At 43.8% G+C, this 27971-nt stretch overlaps 1 protein-coding gene across 1 annotated transcript; it reads right to left on the bottom strand.

The window, feature by feature from the left end:
- Positions 1 to 38: 38 nt before the first annotated feature.
- On the bottom strand, positions 39 to 22466 carry LOC307131566 (AMP deaminase 3-like; the record flags this gene model as incomplete). Its single annotated transcript, XM_079825279.1, has 14 exons — positions 39 to 303; positions 2329 to 2439; positions 2555 to 2728; positions 3202 to 3322; positions 3438 to 3628; positions 4693 to 4819; positions 10843 to 11006; positions 11122 to 11253; positions 11358 to 11552; positions 11647 to 11776; positions 11943 to 12162; positions 20654 to 20819; positions 21823 to 21988; positions 22357 to 22466. 14 exons carry the CDS (start codon positions 22464 to 22466, stop codon positions 127 to 129), a joined length of 2184 nt encoding a protein of 727 aa, XP_079681405.1. The 3' UTR covers positions 39 to 126.
- Between the last annotated feature and the right edge of the window lie 5505 nt (positions 22467 to 27971).

The following is a 27971-nucleotide window of genomic DNA, read 5'->3' on the forward strand; positions in this document are numbered from 1 at the left end:
CACTTCTTGCTACCTGAATGATGTATTTCCATGGCGCTTTTGTGCATCACCTGTAGCAAGATAAGGTTTTATGCTGATGTCTGTTCCACTCGTGTGGACTCTACCCTATCTATCATCCTTCCATGTTTATGGGGCTTGTACAGCCAGCGCTTCTGACTTGGCGGCATCCACTAAGAAGCTGAGCTCATTGCACAAAATCTCGTGACGATAGGCCACACGGATCTGCGCCACATTCGTCTTTTGGATGTCATTACCCTCTGGTCCATCCTGTAGATAATTCTCACCCAGGAAGTGTTTCTTCTCCTGCAAGGGAAATCTAAATGTAAGCTTTTTTTTATATGCAAAGGCTGATGTTAATTTATCCTTGGAATGTATTTAAAATTAGCACTGGAATTTTTTTCTGAAGGAAATATTCCAGGTTCAGTAGAAGTTAAGCCCAACCAACAGTATTTTTTTAATTAAAAAAAGCAACAATCTCAGTTACAATGACGTTTACAATGGAAGGGAATGGGGCCAATTCAAAATACTTTTTCAATCGTACAGCCAAAAGTATGGAAGCTCGTTTCCGCCACGGAATAAAACATTTTATGCCATGGTCTGTCTGAATACTCGATTCTGATTGGCTGGAAGGTGTGCAATAAAATCGTTAAATGCACAGGTAGTTCAGTTGAATCAATCACCTTTCTATATTTCTATATATTAATGCGCTGTTTTCATTGCACATGCACATAGACGTCACACACACAGAAACATTCAGGAGCACAGAAACTTGTTATCAAAGCTACCCCATGACTTTTAGTTATACAATAGTTTAGCTACTGAATTCACAACATTATATTTCTCAGTAACGAGGGAGTTACTTCGCTTTTTGAAGTAATTAAAAACTCATCGCTTTGTTGGGTACGCACCACTCTCATCTCTCTCTCGTGATAATTAATTCAAATAAATGTAATCTTATGCACTACTTTATCAATGTGTCTGATTCAAAGCAGGCAGAATGCCAGATCTAACTAGCCATAACTGACGAAAATAACCGGTCAATATTGCGCTGCAAACATCAATAACAGCTATAAGTGATCAATGCTGGAAAATGACCATGGTACAAGCGGGATGATCCACGGCTGGCTGTGCATTAAACGATTAATGCACTTCGCTGAGGCAAAAAGCTCCGCTTCATGTCAGGAGTTAACATCTTGCAATTCATACTTTTTTTTCTCAGAGATAAAAAGTCACTATAACCTATAACCTTTTAAATCTGTGGCGGAAACAAGCTTCCATACAAAAATACGTAAAAATATGATTAATTATTAATATCAAATTTTACAACTTCACCACCATAGCAATTTGCCATAAACTCTAAAAGCTTTACAGCTCAACAGAAGAATACCTTTTGCCGCTATAGTTGTTAATAAACAAAACTGCATGCATTTTACGGGAGTATGGGGTCTCTGCGGAACAAAAAGTGGGCGTTTCTAAATTTGTGGGTGATGATGGGTGTTTATAAACCATACAATTAAAATGATCCCCTTCACCCGACCCCACCCCTAAACCCGACCCACATTGAGACGTGGGCAAATCAGGTAACGCAGTGGAAAAAGCCCCTCTGTTTATGGCCTTGCCCACTGATCTATTACTCTTCTATGGCCACTTCTATGATCCTATTACTATCCTGCAGAGACCTAGGCTGCATCCGAAATTGCCCCCTGTATCCTTCAATAGGGCACTATTTGAGGGGACAGACATTTGTAGGGGTGTCCGAAACCATAGTGGACGTTATTGAATGCACTCATTCTATCCCACATTGCACCGCAATAACGAGTCTACAGCCGATGTACACACAGCGGCTGTCCGAATTCGCTCACTTGTTTTCATTCACTTCTTCAAATGAACTGTATTAGTGGACTAAAGTAGGGAATAGTGAATGAGGGTTTAGGGGTGATTTCGGAGTCAGCCCCTATACTTGTTTTGCGGCAGGACATAGCCGGAGCTACTGTTCTCTTTATGTATGATGAGTCACACAGGGTACTGGGCTAATCGGCAGCAGTTGTCGCCCATCTTGTCTAAAATAGTTTGAATATAAACACTTATTATACGCGTGCCATAGTGATTTAATAAATCTAATCTGATTAATAAAATTATCTGCTTTTAAATCATATACAAATTGTACTGCCCCATTTACTGCAATTGTAGGCTATGTTCCTAAATGTCACCTCATGTTTTTTTATTTTTTTACGAAAACGAGGCTGAGCTGAAATTATTTTAATTATTTAGTAACTCTGAAACTAGAATATCCCTTTCCTTAGAGCTTAGGACAGAGAGAGAATGTACCTGGTGAGACAGACCGCTCTGAAGCACACTATTTCTGGCGATCTCACACACGTCGCATGTGCTCAGTTTCCACAGTTGTGCTGCTATGGCGTACTCCTCCATCAAGGCCTCCTAAAGGTACATAAGCAAATCACATCACCTGACTGCTTTAGACGCATGCACTCAAAGTAGATTAATATTCAACTCATTCAGTGTCAGCAGTGTTTGTTGCTCTGCTTTCCCTGACCTTTGTGTAGTGGAACTGTAGTGGGTCATCTGTGGAGAGGGACACACACAGGCCCTTCTGCAGGAACTCCCTGAGGGGATTCTTGGAATACTCCAGGAAGAGGCTGTTGTTGCTGAGCGGAGACATGGCAATGGGCACCTGGGCCAAGTAAAACAGGTACTGCAGCACCGGACTCTGTATTGAGAAATTAACAAGAACAAATGTTAAACCACAAGAAAACACTACATCAGTCCTGGCATCTGATGATTTTAAGGTTTTGTTGTTGTTAAATTACTCCATTCTTAGAAACTTATACAGGGCTCACTAATAAAGATGGCCAGTTGACAAAACTGTCACTTGTCCTATTGGGTCAGTATTGTATCGTACATTTTTTTTTGTCAACTAGTCTAGTCAACCAGACTGGCTAACATAAATCAGGGTAATTATTCTACAAAATTGCAAGAATGATTTAGTATGTTGCCATGTGTGCCATCATTTTCCAGCAAAAAAAATTCATTTTCTTTTTTTTCCCAAATGAGGGAATCTAAAATTATCCTTAATGTCGAAAGCAGAGTAATACTTTTTTGTGGATTCTGAAATAACATTGCCTGTGTTGTGTTGTGTTGTGTGGTGTGGTGTGATGTACATAATATGATTTCGAGACTGACCTTCTTCAGGTTGAGTCCGTGAGAGATGTTGTCAGCTGTGAGGAAGGCTGACACCAGATGGGTGATGGATCCTGCCTCGCCACAGTGAGGACGAAACTGAAAGGTATTGAGACCACGTTCCCTGCAACAACAAAAAAAAAATCACTATTTAACATGACTTATGACTTCAATTATAAAGCGTTTGGCTAAATTTGAGGGGAATAGCTTGACTTGATATTAGTTTGTTTTGTGAAGACAATGGGTTGATCTTTATAGTGACTTGCTTTCGTAGGTTGTTGAGGACCATGATGTTGGCATACATGTGGAAGAGGTAGTAAGTGTATGGTGGGTTTTCCTCTATGGTCCAATCTTCCGGTTTTGGACTCTTATAGGTGAATAAGTGATCACTGTGTTTGGACTCATCATCCACACTGTCAAACCCTGTCACCTGCAGAAAAAACATCCAAATCTTTTTTTGAAGTAATTTCACAGCCAGTTTTTTGCCCTCATTTTTTATTAAAAGATACAGCTTATATTATATTTACGTAAAGACTAATCAGGCTGTTCATATATAACAGGCCACATCAGGTGGTGTTCCTTTGACTTTAGCAACATTTGTTGGGGGAAAAAATCATCTGTGTGATTTTATTGTACGTGACCATTTTTCATGAGCTCATATTCATAAGGCATTTGGCATTGAAATCTTGATTCCTAGTAAAATTACTGTTTTGTGTTTAAGCTGTTAATGTCAGGGTTCTGTCACTTTGGTTTATTTATTCTTGGTTTGATGACAGAGCTCTGACACTGCTATTGTCATTGTGAGCATGCAGTTCCGAGTTTGCTTGGGCCGGACGCTCTTCTGGCCATGTGAGTTGTTTTGTGTGCGGAGCATGGTGTTCGGATCCCGGCACTTTGGTCCAGTTTGGTCTCGGTTCTTTCTCGGTGTGTTGCACACGGCTCATGTTTTCATCAGCTTTCATCTGCGTGCTTTCATGTTATCATGTTGTGTGAACAGGTGGCTTATGAGTGTACTCATTAGCTGCGTGTTCTCGTCTTGTTTTGTTTGAGCAAAACATGTGGCCATGTGCTTGTTTTTTGTTGTTGTCATGTTTGGTGTGAGCACGTGGCTTGTCATGTTTTTTTCTTTGTGCCATGTGCTGGCATGTCTATTGAGTAACCCTGCCCTTCTTGTTATCTGATAACAGTTTCAGTTGCCCCGCCTGCTCTCCCTCGTCACCTGCCTTGTTTTCTCCCTATTTATTCTCCTTGTATTTTCAGTCCTGGGCTAGTTTGTTGTCTTACATTCCTTTTGTCCTGATCCCTGATGCCATGTCGTGTCCTGCCAAGTTTTTTTAATAACAAATAAAAGCCCATTTCTCTGTATCCCTGAGTCCCTCACCTCATCCCTTACCTCAACCCTGACTGTTAATTGCAGAGTGTTAAAATGTTCTATTGTGGTGTGAATCTGCTCTGACTGGTCTTGCCAGCTCAAGAAATCTCTGATGCACTTACATGTTTCAGGAAGACATGCCTTTCTTTGTGCTTTTGAGGGTTAATGGTGGCCTGAAACAGCGGGAGGAAGATGTTCTCTAGCATCTTGGCGAAGTTGGGAACAATGTTCTTTGATCTGAAAATGTCACTAAAAGCAAAGTACACAAGTCAAAAATATTTGTGTTTAGAAATACTGGATATGAATTATGAGTAAGTATGATGAGCAAATTTCTAGTTTGAATGGAAATTTCATGATGAGTAATATAAGGTAGGGATCTAAATTTAAATGACTAAAATGCATGGATCAATGAATGGGTTTGGATTTTACTAGTTTTTTAGGCAAAACAATGAATGATGCAATGTGAAGCTGATATTGCATCATATTCCTTGAATTCGTGAATGATGGGTGCAAAACTAAATTCCTGAAAGGGCAACAGCCCTGCAGTGTTTAGTTCCAACCTGGCTCCAACACCCAATCCTGTAGTTCCCTTTCAAGAGAACTCACGCTGTGTCTGAGAATTTGACGCTATGGGAACGCCTCTGTGTGATTGCTTTGGGAAGCACTTGTGAAATCAGTGCAATGGCATGATGGAATGTCATAGGCGAGTGACCAGGAAACTACACTAATCTAAAGGATTATTAGGAACACCTGTTCAATTTCTCATTAATGCAATTATCTAATCAACCAGTCACATGGCAGTTGCTTCAATGCATTTAGGGGTGTGGTCCTGGTCAAGAAAATCTCCTGAACTCCAAACTGAATGTCATAATGGGAAAGAAAGGTGATTTACGCTATTTTGAGCGTGGCATGGTTGTTGGTGCCAGGCGGGCCGGTCTGAGTATTTCACAATCTGCTCAGTTACTGGGATTTTCACGCACAACCATTTCTAGGGTTTACAAAGAATGGTGTGAAAAGGGAAAAACATCCAGTATGCGGCAGTCCTGTGGGTGAAAATGCTTTGTTGATGCTAGAGGTCAGAGGAGAATGGGCCGACTGATTCAAGCTGATAGAAGAGCAACTTTGACTGAAATAACCACTTGTTACAACCGAGGTATGCAGCAAAGCATTTGTGAAGCCACAACACGCACAACCTTGAGGCGGATGGGCTACAACAGCAGAAGACCCCACCGGGTACCACTCATCTCCACTACAAATAGGAAAAAGAGGCTACAATTTGCACGAGCTCACCTACATTGGACAGTTGAAGACTGGAAAAATGTTGCTTGGTCTGATGAGTCTCGATTTCTGTTGAGACATTCAGATGGTAGTGTCAGAATTTGGCGTAAACAGAATGAGAACATGGATCCATCATGCCTTGTTACCACTGTGCAGGCTGGTGGTGGTGTAATGGTGTGGGGGATGTTTTCTTGGCACACTTTAGGCCTCTTAGTGCCAATTGGGCATTGTTTAAATGCCACGGCCTACCTGAGCATTGTTTCTGACCATGTCCATCCCTTTATGACCACCATGTACCCATCCTCTGATGGTTCCAGCAGGATAATGCACCATGTCACAAAGCTTGAATCATTTCAAATTGGTTTCTTGAACATGACAATGAGTTCACTGTACTAAAATGGCCCCCACAGTCACCAGATCTCAACCCAATAGAGCATCTTTGGGATGTGGTGGAACGGGAGCTTCGTGCCCTGGATGTGCATCCCACAAATCTCCATCAACTGCAAGATGCTATTCTATCAATATGGGCCAACATTTCTAAAGAATGCTTTCAGCACCTTGTTGAATCAATGCCACGTAGAATTAAGGCAGTTCTGAAGGCGAAAGGGGGTCAAACACAGTATTAGTATGGTGTTCCTAATAATCCTTTAGGTGAGTGTATAAAGCATACCTGGACCAAACAGCATTAGCTTCTGTGTCTTCAGCGAGAGCTCTCTGTGAAATCGTCTGTCTATTTGGTGTTGGTCTGTCACAAGCATAGTCATTTAATTTATGCTTGTTTATCACTCCTCTTGTGCAGTAGAAAATACAGAGCAGACTCCCCAGACCAATGTTCAATCTTAAATTGAGCTTGGTCTGGTGATAGCCAGACAAGCACACCATAGAAAAGGGTTACAAAATTCAGTTCAGGCCTCGCCCTCCCAGGTTCAATGGGGTCCTGTCCACAGTGATAGGCCCCGAGCAGGCTCTGGTTATGGAACAGGAGGTAAAAACTCTGTTGGGGAAGGAAGCCAAAGAACATGGTCCTCCTCATGACAGAGAGTCCAGGTTTTACAGCCGGCATTATATTGATCCGAAGAAGGAGAGGGGTTGCGTCTGATTTTTTTAAATTTATGACAACTAAATCATTTGGTGAAAAAGCCCAAGTTTAAAATGCTGACTTTAAAGCAAATCATGTCACAAATTAGGTCAGAGGACTGGTTTGTTATGATAGATCTCAAGGATGCATACTTCCATGTAGCCATCCTTCCACAGCACAGAAGGTTCTTGAGGTTCACTTTCGGGGGGCAAAGCATACCAGCATTGGGTTCTTCATTTTGGCCTAGCCTTGTCACCCCGCACTTTCATGAATGTGGATGCAGCACTGGCTCTGTTGTGACTCCAGGGCATTTGTATGCTGAACTACATAGACAACTGGTTGATCTTAGCTCAATCGGAACAGCGGACGGTGCGGCATCGAGATGTCATTCTTGCCCGAGAGTTGGGGTTAAGACTTAATGCCATGAAGAGTGTGCTTTCACCGGCACAGAGAACCACTTTTCTAGGCATGATTCGACAACATTGCAGGCATGTCGTTCTCCTGCTCGTTTGTATCAATTCAATTCTCGCTGCCTAAAGCTAGGCCACTTACTTTCAGAGACCGTTGGGTCTGATGACAACTGTGTCCAACATGATACCATTTGAGAGCCCTGCAGTGGTGGCTCAAGACAAAGGGGTTTTCCCTGAGGGGCAACCCTTTTCACATGATCAATGCCAGGTCCTCTGCATGATTACGTTGTGAAACACATGTGAAATCCGTCCAAAGCGTCAAATTCTCTGATGCAGCATCTCGTTCCCTTACAGTTGTAACCTGAGATGTTTTCAAATAAGCCTGAAGGACTTGATGAGCTGGATCAGGTGTGTTTAATTAGGGTTCAAGTTAAACTATGCAGGGCAATGGCCCTTCAGGAACTTTGCCAGGAGTTTTGCATCCCTGTCATACAGTGTTGTGCTCTTATTTGTCAGTGTTTGATTTTGCAAAGGAGGACATTTCTGTTTAGCCAGAGTGAGAAGAGATGTCTCGTAAACAGTGCAGATAACTTCAAATCGAGCAAATTAAATATACAGGTGCTGGTCATATAATTAGAATATCAGTTGATTTATTTAATTAATTCCATTCGAAAAGAGAAACTTGTATATTATATTAATTCATTACACACAGACTGATATATTTGAACTGTTTATTTCTTTTAATTTTGATGATTATAACTGACAACTAAGGAAAATCCCAAATTCAGTATCTCAGAAAATTAGAATATTGTGAAAAAGTTCAATATTGAAGACACCTGGTGCCATAATCTAATCAACTAATTAACTCAAAACATCTGCAAAGGCCTTTGTCTCTCAGTCTAGTTCTGTAGGCTACACAATCATGGGGAAGACTGCTGTCCAAAAGACGACCATTGACACCTTGCACAAGGAGGGCAAGACACAAAAGGTCATTGCAAAAGAGGCTGGCTGTTCACAGAGCTGTGTCCATGCGCATTAATAGAGAGGCGAAGGGAAGGAAAAGATGTGGTAGAAAAAAGTGTACAAGCAATAGGGATAACCGCACCCTGGAGAGGATTGTGAAACAAAACCTATTCAAAAATGTGGGGGAGATTCACAAAGAGTGGACTGCAGCTGGAGTCAGTGCTTCAAGAACCACTACTCACAGGTGTATGCAAGAAATGGGTTTCAGCTGTCGCATTCCTTGTGTCAAGCCACTCTTGAACAACAGACAGCGTCAGAAGCGTCTTGCCTGGGCTAAAGACAAAAAGGAAAAAAAGTGGTCCAAAGTTTTGTTCTCTGATGAAAGTAAATTTTGCATTTCCTTTGGAAATCAGGGTCCCAGAGTCTTTAGGAAGAGAGGAGAGGCACACAACCCACGTTGCTTGAGGACCAGTGTAAAGTTTCCACAGTCAGTGATGGCTTGGGGTGCCATGTCATCTGCTGGTGTTGGTCCACTGTGTTTTCTGAGGTCCAAGGTCAACGCAGCCGTATACCAGGAAGTTTTAGTCAAGTCAAGTCACTTTTATTTATAGAGCACATTTACAAAACAACAGGAGTTGTCCCAAAGTGCTGTACATGACAAACAAAAATAAGAATTGGGCTAAACAATTAAAACATAAAAAGGGGCCCAAGGATACATAGGACTAACAAAATAATATTAGGAGGCAATACAATTCAAGAAGGATATAGTCATTAAAATAGGTATTAAGGGTTGTTGAAAGCAAGAGAGAAAAGGTAAGTTTTTAAATTAGACTTAAAACTGGCAAGGGTGGTAGAGGACTTAATGTGTGGTGGAAGGGGATTCCATAAATTTGGGCCAGCAACAGAGAAAGCCCGGTCACCTTTAGTTTTTAGACGTGTGCGGGGGACCGATAGGAGCTGTTTTGAAGATGACCGGGTCGACCTAGGGGTGGAGTGTGGGGAAAGCATTTCAGCTATGTAAGGGGGTGTTAAGCCATTAAGAGCTTTGAAAACAAAAAGTAAGATCTTAAAATCAATTCTGAATTTAACAGGAAGCCAGTGCAACTGGGCCAGAACTGGTGTGATGTGCTCTCTCTTTTTAGTACCAGTAAGCAATCTGGCTGCTGCATTCTGAACCATCTGTAATTTATGAATGTTGGATTGGGTCAGACCTGTGTATAAAATATTGCAATAATCGAGTCTGGAGGTTATAAAAGCATGTATAAGAATTTCAAGGTCATTTCGGGATAAAAAGGACTTGAGATTAGCTATTACTCTAAGTTGAAAAAAACCACTTCTGACCACACTATTGATTTGTTTATTAAAATCTAGAGAGCTATCCAGCATGACACCAAGATTTCTGACCACGGAATGCACATTGTTTGAGAGTGGACCAAGAGTAATGCTGAGACTGGTGACAGTGGAGGGGGGGCCAAATATGATTACTTCGGTTTTGCTGTCGTTGAGTTGTAAGAAATTGCAGGCCATCCAGGATTTAATGTCATTAATGCAGCTGTGAAGTTTAGTTAATAAACATGGGGTCTGAGGAGCAACTGGGAGATAAATCTGAGTATCATCAGCGTAACAGTGGTATTGGATGCCATATTTATTAAGGATGGAACTGAGGGGCAGCATGTATAGAGTGAAGAGGAGGGGGCCAAGGATTGAACCTCGGGGAACCCCACATTTCATAGTAGCAAATGAAGATGAATGATTTCCCAATTTAACTGTTTTAAAGCACTTCATGCTTCCTGCTGCTAACCAACTTTATGGAGATGCAGATTTCATTTTCCAACAGGACTTGAAAATCTATGGGGTATTGTGAAGAAGAAGATGCGACATGCCAGACCCAACAATGCAGAAGAGCTGAAGGCCACTAGAGCAACCTGGGCTCTCATATAACCTGAGCAGTGTCACAGTCTGATCGACTCCATGCCACGCCGCATTGCTGCAGTAATTCAGGCAAAAGGAGCCCCAACTAAGTATTGAGTGCTGTACATGCTCATACTTTTCATGTTCATACTTTTCAGTTGTCCAAGATTTCTAAAAATCCTTTCTTTGTAGTGGTCTTAAGTAATATTCTAATTTTCTGAGATACTGAATTTGGGATTTTCCTTAGTTGTCAGTTATAATCATCAAAATTCAAATAAATAAACATTTGAAATATATCAGTCTGTGTGTAATGAATTAATATAATATACAAGTTTCACTTTTTGAATGGAATTATTTAAATAAATCAACTTTTTGATGATATTCTAATTATATGACCAGCACCTGTATTGTGAAAATATTGGAATTTTATTTCCATTGTTTTCTCAATATATTTAATCATTTTCTTAAATATATTGAACATATATACAATAATTATTTTATATGAATGTATACATTTGTATTTTTAAAAAAATACAAAATTGTCTTGCCCATTTTGTTGTGTTAGATTATTGAAGTTTTTCTGTTAACTTTCTTTAAATTCATATGTTAATTTACATTCGAAGAGGACTTACTAAATCCTGGGCACCTGTATCATCCATCCCATGTTAGGCGAGTGCAACTTTTGGTTGATAAACCATTTGGACAGGCTGTCCCACTCTTCAGGGGCTTGGCCGTAAATTGAGAGACGGGGTTCTGCATGCTGATATTTACTCTCCTCCAGGTCATGAGAAACCTCCTGCACAACAGGAGCAATGCGATTGATTGTTTCACACTTAAGAAAATAATCTGTATGCCCTGACAGTTATAGTTAATTTTAGATTAGTATCAGCATGCGAATTGATCAATTTTACCTTGATGAGACGTGCAAAATATTCTCCATTGATGTAGTTATCAGTTTTGAGGTAGATCTCTCTGAGCTCACTGGCACCCACTGGGTTGTATTTGGAATTGAATTTATCAAAGCGATGAAAGGTTTGTCTGCCCTGTAACAAACAATAGAGCAATTTCTTAATTGCGGCAAGATCTATTCTCCAAGAAATGTAGCATAAAAGCATCATGTGGAAGTCCTGAGTTTGAAAACACGTACCGCGTGTACATCTAATGAGTCTACTGTGAGATTGTAAGGGTCCATTTTCAGATTTTCAAACACTTGTTTGAGGGTGAGCTTCTTTCCGTTCTTCTCCAGCACGACTCGCTCTGCTTCGGTCTTATAGGTGTCCTGGATGAACTTTAGAAGATGCTTCTGGTTCATGCAGGCAGCTGCGTGAATGTGTGTATCAACCTGAACATTCACAAATATGAATTTAGAAGTGAAAATGGTCTTTATGCAGTAAATAATGTAAATATTAGTGTTTATGGCACTTTATTTGAAATACCTTTCTGACATTGTAGAAGTCTCTGTGAGGAACGCCTTTCAGTTCCTTTAACTCAGCCATCTCATTCAGCATTTCATGTAGTTGGAACTTAGACATCAGGAAGTTAAGCCTTCTGTGACAGTAGGTCTTCCTATAAAAGAGAATATTGCCCCTAAATGTATTTCACCTATCATTATAATTATTTAGCAACAGAAGCATGCATTGTTATACATTTTGAGTGAGAGATTGTATTGTGTTAAGTTAGGCATTGAAGTGGATGGATTTGCAGAGGAGAAATATAATCCAACTGAACTCACGTTGGTCCATCTGCAATCATGGCAAGGACGTGGCTCATGTCAATAGCAAAAGTTTCCAAGTCAGGATATGGCAAGCTCCGTGGCTTATCCGTTTTTAAAGCATCCTCGTTATCATAGACATGTATGATTCCATCTTTCATCCTCAGGGAGTAGTTTAGATTCTGTGGGAGGTCTTCCATACTGTAGGGATCCTCACCCTCACTTGGAGGGGGGCAGATATCTGTTACCATGGAAATAAAGCACAACGGTAGTGCTGATGAATACTAATGCCATATTATATTTATGCCCTGATATAAATAGAAACGTCTCGGTTATGTATGTAACCCTCGTTCCCTGAAGGAGGGAACGGAGACGTACGTCGGAACTGACCGACGAATTGGGATCTGTTTTCAGAGACCGATCTACTTCGAGTAATTAAAAACGAGCCAATAAACATTGGCATGCGATCACGCATTCCACGCACCGCCCCGCGTTGCGGGTATAAATAAGGAAGTGGAAGTGCCGCATACCGTTTTCAACTGAGGAGCCGAGATAAGTGGCTCGGGCCTTCAGCTGAAGCACAGCCCCTGGCGACGGGACGTACGTCTCCGTTCCCTCCTTCAGGGAACGAGGGTTACATACGTAACCGAGACGTTCCCTTTCAGTCGGTCACGTTCGACGTACGTCGGAACTGACCGACGAATTGGGATCCCTACCAACACGCCAGGAGGCTGGCCCTTCCAGCGTCCTGCCTGAGCTCGCTGGACCACTCCTATGTTAGAGTGGGAGTCAGGGCTCCGGGCAGGGAAGGACAGTCACTGCTGTTCCTGCAAGACCCACTCAGCGTGACTATTGGATAACGCTGGGAAAGCGTGCCCGTCTCGGAAGATGGTACGCTGCGGACCACGTCCTTCAGTGGAAGGAGAGGTGGAATACACATAAGGACTAACCTAACAGGGTAGTGCAACAAATAGCAGTCTCTAGAGTGGACCCAACCTGGTTCCAGGGGGGGAAGAACACAACTAGAGAAGACAGAGGAAGCTCTGTCGAGGGAAAGACACGGGGCTAGCCGAGTAGGGTAGCTGATACCGTGGAAAATACACATATGGGGTAGCCTAGAGGGGACCGCAACATATGGAACCCAGCCTACACACACGTTCCACAAGCATACGGGTGCAGGCCTGGCATCAGACGGCCGCCACGTCTGACACCGAAGGGGTGACGGAGGAACTCACAGGGTTAGCCGAACTTCGGGGAACACGACTGGAGCAAAAATAGACGCACGTATCCGGCCCAGAGGGCGGGAGTGGCGTATGCAAGCCGACACTAGAACGGGCACTTAGCGCTGCTGGCCACTGGGGGCGAGAATGCGGGAAGATACCGGCTCTACACGGAGGCTATAAAATCTAGCGAACGTGTTAGGTGTCGCCCAGCCCGCAGCTCTACATATATCTGTCAGCGAGGCGCCTTGAGCCAACGCCCAGGAAGAAGCAACACTCCTTGTTGAGTGTGCTCGCAACCCGAACGGGCAAGGTACGTCTTGGGACTGGTAGGCCAAGACAATGGCATCCACTATCCAGTGGGCCAACCTCTGCTTGGAGACAGCCTTTCCCTTCTGCTGGCCTCCGTAACAGATGAAGAGCTGCTGTGAGGATCTGAAGCTCTGAGTCCGGTCAACGTAAGCGCGAAGAGCGCGGACGGGACACAACAAAGCTAGGGCTGGGTCTGCCTCCTCCGAAGGCAGCGCTTGCAGGTTCACCACCTGGTCCCGAAAAGGAGTGGTAGGAACCTTGGGCACGTATCCAGGCCGGGGTCTCAGGACAACATGAGAGTTGGCCGGCCCGAATTCTAGGCACGATTCGTCGACCGAGAGTGCATGCAGGTCCCCTACCCTCTTGATTGAGGCCAATGCAATCAGGAGAACTGTCTTCATGGACAGGATTTTTATCTCAACAGACTGCAAAGGCTCAAATGGGGGGCCCTGAAGTGCTCTGAGCACCAGGGCTAAGTCCCAAGAGGGTATCGAGGTAGAACGAGGAGGATTTAGTCTCCTCGCACCTCTGAGGAACCTGACGATTAAGTCGTGCTTACCTAAGGATTTACCGTCTACTGCATCATGATACGCCGCTATTGCTGCGACGTACACTTTGAGGGTGGAGGGAGACAGCCTTCGATCCAACCCATCCTGCAGGAAGGAAAGCACAACGTTAATCGAACACTTTCGGGGGTCTTCCCGGCGGGAAGAGCACCACTCGACGAACAGGTTCCACTTCAGAGAGTAGAGGCGCCTCGTAGAGGGGGCTCTAGCTGAAGCGATGGTGTCTACCACTGCTTGTGGTAGGCCACCTAGAACCTCCGCGTCCCGTCCAGGGACCAGACATGGAGATTCCAGAGGTCTGGACGCGGGTGCCATAGAGTGCCCTGCCCCTGAGAAAGCAGGTCCTTCCTCAGGGGGATCGGCCAGGGAGGGGCTGTCGCGAGGAGTGTGAGTTCTGGGAACCAGGTCCGGTTGGGCCAGTAGGGCGCAACTAACAAGACCTGCTCCTCGTCCTCCCGGACCTTGCACAGTGTCTGTGCGAGAAGGCTCACTGGGGGGAACGCATACTTGCGTAGGTCCCGGGGCCAGCTGTGCGCCAGTGCATCTATGCCTAAGGTACCTCCGGTCAGGGAGTAGTACCACTGGCAATGGGTCGAGTCCGGAGAAGCGAACAGGTCTACCTGTGCAACTCCGAAGTGGTCCCATATCAGCTGGACGCTCCGGGGGTGGAGTCGCCATTCGCCCGGAGGTGTCGACTGGCGAGAGAGCTCGTCGGCTGTCTGGTTCAGCGCACCTGGGATGTGAATGGCACGAAGTGACCTCACAAACTTCTGACTCCACAGGAGGAGATGGCGGGCGAGCCGGAGCATGCAACGGGAGCGTAGACCACCCTGACGGTTGATGTACGCAACGGCCGCAGTGCTGTCCGAACGGACCAGTACGTGCTTGCCCCGAAGCGGTTTCTTGAACCGGGCCAGGGCAAGACGTACCGCCAGTAACTCTAGGCAATTGATATGCCAACGCAGTTGGGGCCCCGTCCACAGACCCGAAACTGCGTGCCCGTTGTACGTGGCCCCCCAGCCCGTGGATGAGGCATCCGTGAAGACCACAGCATGCCTCGACACCTGTTCTAAGGACACTCCGGTCCGGAGAAACGAGGGGTCTGACCACGGACTGAAGGTTTGGCGACAGTAAGGAGTAACTAGGACCCGGTACTGACCGCTCTGCCACGCCGATCTCGGGACTCGGTCGTGCAACCAGCGTTGAAGCGGTCTCATATGAAGCAATCCGAGCGGCGTTACCGCGGCTGCAGATGCCATATGCCCCAGGAGCCTCTGAAAGAATTTCAGTGGGACCGCTGTCCTGCCTTTGAACGTATTCAAGCAGTTCAACACTGACCGGACGTGCTCTGGAGTGAGGCGCGCTGTCCGGCTGACCGAATCCAGCTCCATACCGAGATAAGAGATCCTCTGCGCGGGGCAGAGTTTGCTCTTCTCTCGGTTGACCCGAAGTCCCAACAGGCTGAGGTGACTGAGCACCATGTCCCTGTGTTCGCACAACTGCTCCCGAGACTGGGCGAGTATTAGCCAGTCGTCGAGATAGTTGAGTAAGCGAACGCCGCGTTCTCTGAGCGGAACAATGGCTGCCTCGACGACCTTCGTGAAGACGCGAGGCGACAGGGACAGCCCGAAGGGCAAGACTTTGTACTGATATGCCCTCCCCTCGAACGCAAAGCGCAGGAACGGTCTGTGTCGAGGAAGGATAGAGACATGAAAGTACGCGTCCTTCAGGTCGATCGCTGCGAACCAATCTTGGGGACGGATGCATTGGAAAATGCGTTTCTGCGTTAACATCTTGAACGGAAGCTTGTGCAGGGCCCGATTCAAAATGCGCAGGTCCAAAATTGGTCTTAACCCATCCCCTTTCTTGGGTACAATGAAGTAGGGGCTGTAGAACCCCGACCTCATATCGGCAGGAGGAACCGGCTCGACCGCGCCCTTCGCCAGCAGGACATCGATCTCGGACCGCAAGACATGGGCATCGCTGCTCCGCACGGAGGTGAAGAGGATGCCCTTGTACTTGGGAGGCCGGCGTGCGAATTGAATCGCATAGCCGAGTCTGATGGTACGGATGAGCCAGCGAGACGGCCTGGGGAGACCTAGCCAGGCCCCCAGAGACCGAACTAGCGGGACCAACGGCACCACAGACGTACCCGGGGTGAGGCAGCGAGGTGGAGTATTCAGACCCGACTCGGGAGGCCCGGAGGCGGCCCGGAGTGTTGTCTGAATACCCCAGGTGGGGCAGAGAGTGGGTGAGAAGGCCCGGGGGCGTCCTCGGTGCCCACTCTGCTGCCCCCTGGTGAGGGGTGAGAGGGAAGGAAAGGAGTGGCAAGGCCCGGGGGCGTCGCGCACTGCCAACCTGTCCCTCTCGGGGCTCAGGGAGGGAAGAAACTGCTCTTTTATTGAGAATGTGGGTACCGCTGGACCCCGGAGGGCCAGCGGCAGGATGTTTACGGTATCAGTCTTGACATTCTCCCCCCGGTCCTCCTCCGGGGGGAGGAGGGGTGCGGACACCACCTCCCCTGGAGCAGCTCCTCTTCTCCCTGGGCTCCCCGTGTCAGGGCCGCTTGCCCTTGCGCTTGCCTGCCGACTTCGCGGGCCCCGACACGGGTTGGGCGGCACCCTGACGGCCGGCACCCTGCTTCCCCGATGGTGGAGGCTGCTGCTTGGGTTTAGCAGGGGCGGAGGCGGCCGCAGGGGGACGCCCTCGGCGACGAGCAGGCGGAGGTGCAGCCGGCGACTGGGTGGAGGCAGCAGCAGGTCGCCGGGGCAGGATGTTCTTGATGGCCTCCGTCTGCTTCTGTGCCACCGAGAACTGCTGGGCGAAGCTCTCGATGGCGTCGCCGAAGAGGCCGGCCTGACAGACAGGGGCGTTGAGGAACCGCACCTTGTCGGTCTCATGCATATCTGCCAGGTTCAGCCATAGGTGGCGTTCCTGGACCACCAGAGTGGACATCGCCCGACCCAGGGTGCGTGCGGCAACTTTCGTCGCCCGGAGGGCGAGGTCCGTTGCGGTACGCAGTTCCTGCATAACCCCTGGGTCGGAACTACCCTCGTGCAATTCCTTGAGCGCCTTGGCCTGGTAGACCTGCAGGAGCGCCATGGCATGCAAAGAGGACGCGGCTTCTCCACAGGCTGTGTAGGTCTTGCCCGTTAGGCTGGACGAGAACCTACACGCCCGGGAGGGGAGACGCGGATGGCCCCGCCAGTCGGAGCCGGTCTTAGGACACAGTTGCATCGCAACCGACCGTTCCACTGGAGGGACCTCCACGTAACCCTTAGCCGCGCCCCCATCGAGGGTAGTGAGGACGGAGGAACTCGCTGATCGTGAACGAGCGCTGTAGGGCGCCGTCCACGACTTCATGAGCTCCTGATGCACTTCCGGAAAGAAAGGCACTGGGGCGGGGCGCTGAGAACCAGCACGGGCCGTCCCGAGATACCAATCGTCCAACCGCGAGGGTTCGGGACACGGTGGAGGGTTCCACTCGAGCCCGACACTCGCGGCGGCCCGGGAAAGCATAGCCGTGAGCTCTGGATCAGACTCGGGCAACGGTGCCACACCCGAAGGGGGCAACGCAGCCGAATCCTCATCTCCAGAGTCCATTAGCTCGTCCCCCGATGCAGCTATCGATAACATGTCCTCAGCAGGAGCCCCGAAAGAAACGGGTGGCCCCCCATGGGAAGGACCACCGCGATCTTCCGGGAACTGCGCCGGCGCAGCGGAGGGGGGAGGGGCCCGAGCAGCCTGTTGACTGGGCGGGGTTGCCCTGACCGTCACCCTCAGATCTCCACCAAAGGTATCAGCCAAAGTAGCAGCCCTCTGCTTTGCAGCGGGAGGACCACTAGATCGGGGGATACGCAATGGGACTCCGCCCCTTTTGAGGTATTGGAGCCTAGACCGTAGCACTGCGATGGTCATGTTCGCGCAGTTTGAACATGACTCATCCACGAAAGCCGCCTCTGCGTGCTGAACGCCCAAACACGAGAGACAGCGATCGTGTCCGTCAACTGGGGACAGAAATCGACGGCATCCAGAAACACACGGTTTGAATGACATCTTGAAAAAGACGCAGGGTCAAACCGTGTTGCCCTTTTAGTGAGAGAAAAAACCGCTCCGACAGTGCCGAGGCACACAGGGGAAATGGCCGCGGCTCACAGCAGTTCAAAGGTGCAAGCCCGCTGTGAGCACTCAATGAGAAAACGCCCAGCGAGCTGTGGAAACAGCTGTTTGTTTTCTTCGGAGTCTCGCGACCACCGCTGCAAGGCACCGTCACACCGACACTGGACCGGAACAGGTAGGACTTTTCTTCTCTCCGCTCGTAAGATGAAAAAACTCTCCGTAGGAACACCAGAATACTGAATGCTCGGCTCCGAAGTTGAAAGCGGTATGCGGCACTTCCACTTCCTTATTTATACCCGCAACGCGGGGCGGTGCGTGGAATGCGTGAATGCATGCCAATGTTTATTGGCTCGTTTTTAATTACTCGAAGTAGATCGGTCTCTGAAAACAGATCCCAATTCGTCGGTCAGTTCCGACGTACGTCGAACGTGACCGACTGAAAGGGAACAGGACTATGTTTATAGTATCACTTTCCCAAAACTAATAAACACCCACAGTCTTTGAGGCAGAATAATAAGGATTTAGGACAGTCATTTCTCACATATGCCTCAAAGCTGTTGTCATTATAGGTCTTTGAACAGTTTATGGCAGGGTAGGCGTAAACATTTTTTGTTATGCTGGTTGAAAGTCCTGATAGCAATCACTAAGTTAAGTGGTTTAAATGTATTTATAGTTATATTGTCTGTGGAAGCCGTAGGACCATAAAATGTCCGACCTGCCTGTCAGCGTGTATATTTTCATACCTCAGCACACTCTACTCGCACAGACATCGCACATCATCAGCACGTTTTTTTATGCCATGCAGTCACCGAGCACCACAACCAAAACAGCAGCCACCTTTTACAGTTCCTCCTGAACCAAAACATCAAGCTTATGCTGTGTTCATGCTATAACTACTATAATTTACTGTAACTACTGAAATTACCCCCCCCCCCCTCCCCATTTTTTTTTTCTTTTAAATTTTGTGTCAATCAGCAAGATTTTATTTCACATTTGTTACTTCAGCTCTTAGTTCAAAAGTCTGCATATTTGGAGAAATATTGATTTGTCACATGTCTGCAAAATATTTCGTCATACAGAATACCATTTCTATTCATTTCCCACTGAATTATCCGATCTTTAGAGCTGAAACAGTGTACAGAGCCAGCTCCGTCTCTCCTCTTCCTGATTTGCGTCAGATATAAGTCATCATGCGCTCATTCGCCCTCTAGAGCTGTCAATAATCTTACGTGACTCAATACTGCCCTCCTGCATCTTCTGTGTGTTTACTTCCTCATTCTGTCCCTGTGAAGAACGAACCAATTCTACATTTCTACGCGTGAACTAAGAAGCTAATAAACACACGATAACTATGGCATAAGGTTTTTGTGTGATTTTCATGTGATTTCTACTATTTTATATAAATAATGGATGTCTACATTATAACTGCTAAGCAGGTGTAGCGATTAGCTCCATATAAAATGCTAAAAATAACTTCATAAATCACCATATGAATGAAATCCCCATTAGATCGCGACAGGAAGCTAATACGATGGTGGTCTAAAGTGACATTTTGAGTGAAAGTGTAATTTTAATCTTTTAAATTGTGTTATGTAGCTTAATGCTAACTGTATCTCTAATGCACCTGTTTGACCAGGAGCTTTGTCTATTTTGTTACAATAATTCACATACGGTTCCAAGGATGTGCTTTTAGTTTTTTTTTTTAAAGACTTCAGATAAAATGTGGATTACTGTTAATGGATTACTAAACTGTTAATGGGCCATTCATGCCAGCATAAATGCTATAATGGTAATAGCTACAAACAAAAGAATAACGATAAAAGAATAATGACGATTAAGTATCATACTCTCAGAGATGTAAAACAATTGTCGAGTGAGGGCAAGCATTAATTGAGCTGTTCTTCTCGCCAGACATTAGACAAAAGACTGCAAATGGGTGCAGGCCAACAACATGTTTGATAGTATCTTCTCTAAAAAATCCTGAGATGGTCTTAGAAAATGTTTCATTAAATTCATAGTTTTGGACATAGCCTCAGATTTGAAATGAAGCATGACCACACTTGTGGCTTCACTTTAGTTGTATTTATAAGTTGTTATACTACATTCACATAATATTTTAATACATTTATTTTAATACCCTTATTAATATATTCTATATATATAATACAAAAATGTATTATGTTTGAGCCTATATATCTCCATATTAATAACTGTCTGAGTAATTCTGAGTATTCAGCTGTAAACTCTCAAGTGTTGGCTTTCTAGAAATATATTTGTTATGTGTCTATTCAGAATAACTTGTGAGCAGCAGCCTTTTTATTATGGGTATGTCAAAATGCCCCACTTGCCAAAATGGGGGTGACAGGCAAGGGGTAAAGGAGGCGTGGCTTTAGAGCACATTGAAGGGAGGATGGGATCTTATGCTTTCAAAGCTAGTTTGCTAATGCTAGCCATTGTGAAAATTGCATATACCTTTAATTTATTCATCTACGATCTGTTGCCAACCATGACATACCTGGCATCACTTCATCCTCCTCACTCCATTTCTCATTATTGGCACTCCGTAGAAACCTGGCTGTGGTCCTGGGGAAGTGATGATATGCCAGCCGGGAATATTTTTCTCTTATGAAGAGTGCTGTCAGCAGAGTTTTTGCTGCCTGCTCATAGTCCTCGACTGTTGTCTGTCCGAAGTCATCACAGATCAATTCATTTTGTCAGCTTTTAGGAGTACAGCATATACACTACACTTCAAAAGTCAAAAGTTGTTTCTTATGTTTTGTGGAAATCTCCATGATACTATAACATTATAAATGCCTTTTAATGTCAAAAACTGACATCCAACTTTTGAATGGTATATACGCCTTAAACCTCTAAGTTTAAAGTTTTGACTTATAGTCCATATCTTGTATATCTTTTTACATTTGGAGGCATATATGATAGTGTACTTCTAAAAGTACACATACAAAATAGTCTGTTCTTTAAATATTAATCACTATCATTATCTGCATCCAAAGTATTTGATTCTGAAGCCACACCTCTACTGGTCATGCAATTAATAACACACAGGTGTGACTTGCTTGTAATTTCTTTAACAAAATGTATTTATAGTTTGGCTCAAATGAAATACCCAGCCCTGTTTATTAACTTTCTTGAACTGTCCCATAATATTATATGGGGGGGGGGGGGGGGGGTTAAATTTCTTCTTTTGTTTAAATATTTTTTTTTTTTTCATTTAGTACTGCCCTTTAGAAGCAACAGAAGATACTTGCATGTTTCCCGGAAGACAAATTAAGTACAATTTCTGAAGAACGTTGGGCAGTTTAACTGCTCAGGACAAACAAGAAACTCGTGAACAACCATCACAAAACAAAAAAACAGCCGTGGATCATCCAGGGAACGACACACAGCACTGAGAATCAATTCATACACTTTTTATCAGGGTTATTTTAATAAATTCAGCTAGTTTTTTTTTTGTCTTGTGGACTATATGTAAAAAAAATATGTAAAATATCTTATTCAGGACAGTACTAAATAAAAAATAACATGCATTTTATATGATCCCTCTTATTTAGTTAAAATTATTCCCATTTTCACAGATTCTGCAAGCAGTTCACATACTTTTTCATGCCACTGTATATATAATATGTAAGATTCTTAAATATATATTTATCATTTGTCTCCTACCCCTGCACAGTAGTCTCCACTGATGGTGAGCCTCTGGAATTCTGTGTTATTGATTGGCATAGCGGGTGTGGAAGGGGTCAGCAGGGGTGAAATCACAGACATAGCCCAATCTGGAGCGACGGGGATTTGCAAGGATTGGGATCGCATCAGGTTTAAACTCTGTTTCCTAAAATGGGGCATAAAGAATAACAAATACATTTACAAAACAACAAAAGCAGAGAGTAGCCTACTACACGGGTGTCTTTATGCAGCCACTGGTGCTCGATGGTTAACTTGAGGTAAACATCAAATTATAAAGATGAAATACTCTAAGGCACTCATGTGGTAAGTAAAAAGCCTTTAATTAACTGACATAAATCATTAGGTCGTTGGTCTACACCTTTTAATTGTTTTAAATGATTTAGCCCATGAGAATTTTTACTTTCACCACATGAGTGCCTTGGAGTATTTCGTCTTTATAATAATAAATACATATTGAATATCACATGAATGCAAACTGCTGATTAGTTCGGTACCACATTTGAGTTCACTGACCTCTTGACAGATTTCTCTGACATGTCCTCCTCTATCTCTTTGCGTAGCTCCCACTCCTTGGCCTGAAGCAAGCCAATGGGACAGTCCTCAGGGACGGTGAACATGGACATGATGTTCTTAGTCTCTTCTTTCTTCTGAGCTGAAGCGCACACTTTCTCAGTCGGGTTCTCTTATCCACCTCTTGGAGAGAGATCTCAGTGAACTTGCACTGCATTCCTGCAAGGAGTGGTGTCATTAGAAAGAATGTTTGTTGTTTCTATAATTAGTCAATGTTCTTCATCAGGAGTAAGAACACCTTGTTATGTACCTGGTGTACATTTGTTTAAAGTATTCTAGGAACTGTCATTACTTTGGGCAGTACCATTTTCCATCAGCTTCTCAATCCATTACTGTGGTTTCTAACATGTTGCCAAAACCTGACAACTGAGAGCCATGCTTTGAAATGAATGGCATGACACTATTAGTAGTTCAGGTTTCACTCTGCATCTTGTGCCTTGGTCTTAGTCAGGTATCTATGAGGTTAACTAAGTTCCTGTACTATTGGAGATCACCCGAGGTCAGTCACTGGATTCCCAAAGTGTCAGATGAGTTGTTGTTTTTGTGTCCTCTGGCAGCAAACTAGACATGGTGCACAGCAAGCATTACTTTATTTACTTGGTAGGCACTCATAATTATTTTAGGCACAATCATGAAGAAAGAACCGCAAGGACCGATTAGGATTAGGGATATACACTATATTTCCAAAAGTATTGGGACAACCCTCCAAATAATGGAATTCAGGTGTTCTAATCACGTCCATGGCCACAGGTTGTATAAAATCAAGCACCTATTCAGACTGCTTCTACGAACATTTGTGAAAGAATGGTTCGCTCTCAGGAGCTCAGTGAATTATCATCAGGTGGTACCATGATAGCTTGCCACCTGTGCAATGAGTCAATTCGTAAAACGGCTTGGTCATTAGTTCCAGTGAAAGGAACTCTTAATTAGGGTTGGGTATCGTTTGGGTTTTTTTTCGATTCCGGTGCCAAACCAATACTTTTAAAACGGTTCCGGTGCCTAAACGGTGCCTGAACCGATACTTTTTTTTTTAAAAAGGCCACAAAACGAGGTGGATGACATTAAATGGCTTTTTATTTATTTATTTAAATTGAACCATTTATTAAAAGTTTAATGTATACTTAAATGTATGAATATAAATAAATACAAAACACAATTTACTTATTTACAAATTATAATTGACTTATTTACAAATTCACAGTAAAACCTAATAGCCACCTAACCCAACTATGTACAACAAGCCTAATATAACTCTAAATAACAGTTACAGACAGTAATAACAGCAGTAGGCCTAGGGCCCGTTTCAGAAAGGAGGTTAAGTGAAAACTCTGAGTATGTTAACCCTGAAATAAGGGAAACTCTGGGTTTTCTGTTTCAGAATGGGAGGTATGTCAAACCCGAGAAAGCAGGGGTTTGTTTCTGAACTGCCTGTTCAGAAGCCTGTTTCTGAAAGAGAGGTAACTTATACTCAGAGTCAGTTACCAGGGTCACTTACTCTGTGAACCTAACCTGGGCAGGAGCAGGTTTTCTTTGGTAAACCCAGAGTTTCTTTCAGTCTCCTCCCTTTTTTAAAGCGCCAGCTGTGTTTAAATAGTTTATTCATTCATTCAAACTGCACAAATGCTTTTTTTTACTGAGTATTTTGGTCGTATTTCAAGTACAAATATACAAAAATTATCAATTTAATCTAAATCTAAAGTAAGCAAAGTTTACTTAAAACAAATTAAATTATCTGCCACTTGACAAAAATACATAGTGAGAAAAGCATTCTTTGCAGTGGAGGTACATTCATTCATTGCTTATAATTTCATCATGAGGACACTGTCAAACTGACAAAAATGGCATGTCCTTTTATACAGGATCCTGATGTTCACTTGATAAACCTCTAGAAGTATCCTAATAATTAGAATTTCCTTTAGGATTTCCAGTGGTTGGACGCATTGATGACACTCATATTCCCATCATCACACTTTCTGAAAACTGATTACTGTATGGAATGGAAGAATGCCAGATGGTAGTACAAGATATATGCCATAACCACCACCACAGCTGTTAAATACATTTATTTTCAATTTTTAATATTCATCTTTATTTCCTACAAATACTTTATTATTTTTCCTGATGGATGTTAATATTCTTCCTCCATCTCCTCTTCATCTGTCAGTGGTGCTGGTGTTTGGCTAACCTGAGTAGAAGTAAAATGTTTAATGTCATTACCCTAATTAATAAATGTAACAGGTGGGATTAGAGAACATTTCATTATGTGAAAAGAGTATAGACCCTTTTCACATTTCTGGGTTTCTCAGAGCGGAAGTCGTCATAGGGTTAACTTTTATAGCGGTGAATGAAAGAATACATTGAATATATATTTTTTGTGTCCCCATTTGCTCAAATAGCAAAAGAAAAACTCCACAATAGTGATTTAACAACTTTCAAAAAGAGGGAAAAAATATAGTGAGTTTGATTACGGAAGTGAAAAGAGAGAAAGATGTTAATTTTCACCATCATTACAAAAGACGCTGTATTAGAAACACTCTCACAGCAGCGGGAACTTGTTTTTTGTAATTTGATGCAAAAGTAATATAATACAAAGTAATAGTGTTTTAAATGTACATACATTTTAAAAAAATATACAAAAAACGTTGCAGGATTTACAATATGGATGACCATTAAAACACGTCATCACTGTGAAAAGGGTCTATGTGGGAAAAGCTGCTGCACATTGGACACTGAATGATATTTAATATGTCAAATGTTTGTAAAGTTTGTCAAACCTACACCCATGAACATGTTATGCTTAAAGCTTTACCTGATTGAATTATATTTTTATTTTTCATTTTTAGCTGCTGCCACATTCTTTTTTTTCCTTTTGGATATCATGAAAATTAAACTTAATTAAAATAATTAAGAATTAAACTTACAGATTGACCCGGAAGTATGCAAACGTCTTTTTGTTGGGTGCTGTTACCATGGTGAATCGTAATTTCGGAGCTCCATTGATCGTGACTTTTCATAGTTGGAGTGCATGAGCTTAACTCAGAGTCAGTCTACTCAGAGTTGATTGAACTACCTCAATTCAGCTGTTCTGAAACCCAAAACTCAGAGTTTCCCATCTCAGAGTAAGTCAACTCAGAGTTCAGGTTTAAACTCAGAGTTGGTTGAACCTCCTTATTGAAACGGGCCCCTAGTCTGTATTCTCGGTCTGCTACTAACCAGCTTCGAGCTTCAGCTTTATTTTGAAATATGATCATATTCTCTGGCTAAATATTTTAGAACGCATCGCTTTAATGTTTCCATGACGACGCGTCATGTTTCTCACATGACAACAGCGGCCGCAATAGCGCTGACAGCTCCGCTGTATCGGGTTTATTTCATTTTTTCTTTTTATTCAAAATATTCACAAACTTCTTAACTGTGTCACAAACTATCTGATATTCAAATGTGTGAGTGAATGTGTGTTAGTTGATTCAAATGTGTGAGTGAATGTGTGTTAGTTGATCTATAAAGCGCAATGGGCGGCGCCATGTTAGTTTGCGCCTCATAATCGGATCTGTCGGATTTACAACACTTGAGTTCATTCTCGTCTTACAAAATACATGAAAGTAAGTGACCAGTAAACTGGAGGAAGAATAGAGTAAACGATATAGCTACTATATAATGTGCATGTATCTGATGTGAATAAAACACGTAACGTTAAGGCCTGTTCACACCGGGACGATTTTCGCACGCGTTTATCGCCGACGTTTAACGCCTCGGGACTAAACAATGGGCGCCAATGTGAGTGTTCACACCGACGCGCAAAACGGCAGGCGTAAAAGCGTCATTTTTAAAAAAACGCCTCGGGTTCGTTTTTTTATTTTGACGCGCCGCGTAAAAAACTGTCCGACCAATGAGATCGGCGCTTTTGTTCACGTGCCTGGAGCTGCTGAAGTGACAGTAAAACACGACTTGGTGGCGCTCGAGCACAAAACGGTCTTGCCGAGCACACATGATACGACGAAGAAGTAGTAAGTAGACAAAGAAGAAGATGAACTGCTAATGCTGCTTGCCAGTTAGCAAAAAGTGTGTGAATGGTTTTGTCCATATACATAATATGTCTATGGTTTTGGCAAGCACGTAAATACTGTCTCTCTTCTCCTTCTGTGTGACAAGCGAGTGTCAGAGGCTTAAAGTGCCGCAGCACCATCTTGTGTACCGGGAGCGCATCGACTGAATGTGCACGTTCACTCGGCGCAGCGCCAGTGAAAATCGCTTGGGTGTGAACACTCAAGACGCGCCGAAAAACGGCACGAAAAACGCTGGCGATAAGCGCGCGCGATATTCGTCCCGGTGTGTACAGGCCTTTAGTCAAATTATAACCGCCTGAAAGGATTGTCATTGCCGCTTTCATAGACATCAGTGTGTTTTTTGCTAGTAGCCTGCTTATGAGCATTTAAATGTCTGAAACCTGGAATAAACATGATGTGGTTTAAAACACGGAATAGTTGTCATGAGTTGTGATGTGACCAGCGCTGAGCGTCTGTCTCTGGCTCTGTGCCAGCCAAAGCACGCGAAAGCACGTTTGAATTTTGGCACCGAAATGAGGAACCGAAATCTGCGTTCTGATTTGGTCCGGTACATACCGGTTATATACCGGTGCCATATTGGAACCGGATTTCGGTACCCAACCCTACTCTTAATGCTTCAGCATACCAAGACATTGTGGACAATTTCATGCTCCCAACTTTGTGGGAACAGTTTGGGGATGGCCCCTTCCTGTTCCAACTTGACTGCGTACCAGTCATAGACTGTAAAAAAAAATAGGTACCAGTGCACAAAGCAAGGTCCATAAAGACATGAATGAGTGAGTTTGGTGTGGAGGAACTTGACTGGCCTGAGTCCTGACCAGGGCCGTGCTGAGAGTTCTTCAGGGGCAGGGGCTCAAATGTAAAAAAGGGGCTATATATATATCCTTATGCTCATCAAGCCTACATTTATTTAATCAAAAATACAGAAAAAACAGTAGCCTAATATTGTGAAATATTATTACATTATGTTCTTTTTAACTTTTTATTAATCCAACAATCTTGAAAAGAGTATCACAGTTTCCATCATTGACATTAAATCCTCATATTAGAATGATTTCTGAATGATCATGTGACACTGAAGAGTGGAGTAATGATGCTGAAAATCCAGCTGTGATCACAGGAATAAATTATATTTTAAATTATTTTAAAATAGAAAACCATTATTTTAATAATATTTCACAATATTGCTGTTTTTTATCAAATAAATGCAGGCTTGATGAACATAAGAGACTTCTTTCATAATACTGCATAATATTCAAAAATGGTAACGTTAATATAATAAAGTCCTTTCACGTAACCATTTCGCCAGCCTACACTTCACATAATAGGCCTGTAGGTGCCGGTGGCACTTGGGTTTTGTTAACTTTGATAGTTTCATGAAATAGTAAACGGTGTATCAATATACATAAATACAGTACAAGTGAATTTAACACTTACCATTAATGCGACTTTTGCTGCTGTGGTTTTGTGCAGTGATTTGTTTGTTGTCAG

The sequence above is a fragment of the Gobio gobio genome (assembly GCF_949357685.1).
Source record: "Gobio gobio genome assembly, chromosome: 9".
In the NCBI taxonomy this organism is placed as follows: Eukaryota; Metazoa; Chordata; class Actinopteri; order Cypriniformes; family Gobionidae; genus Gobio; species Gobio gobio.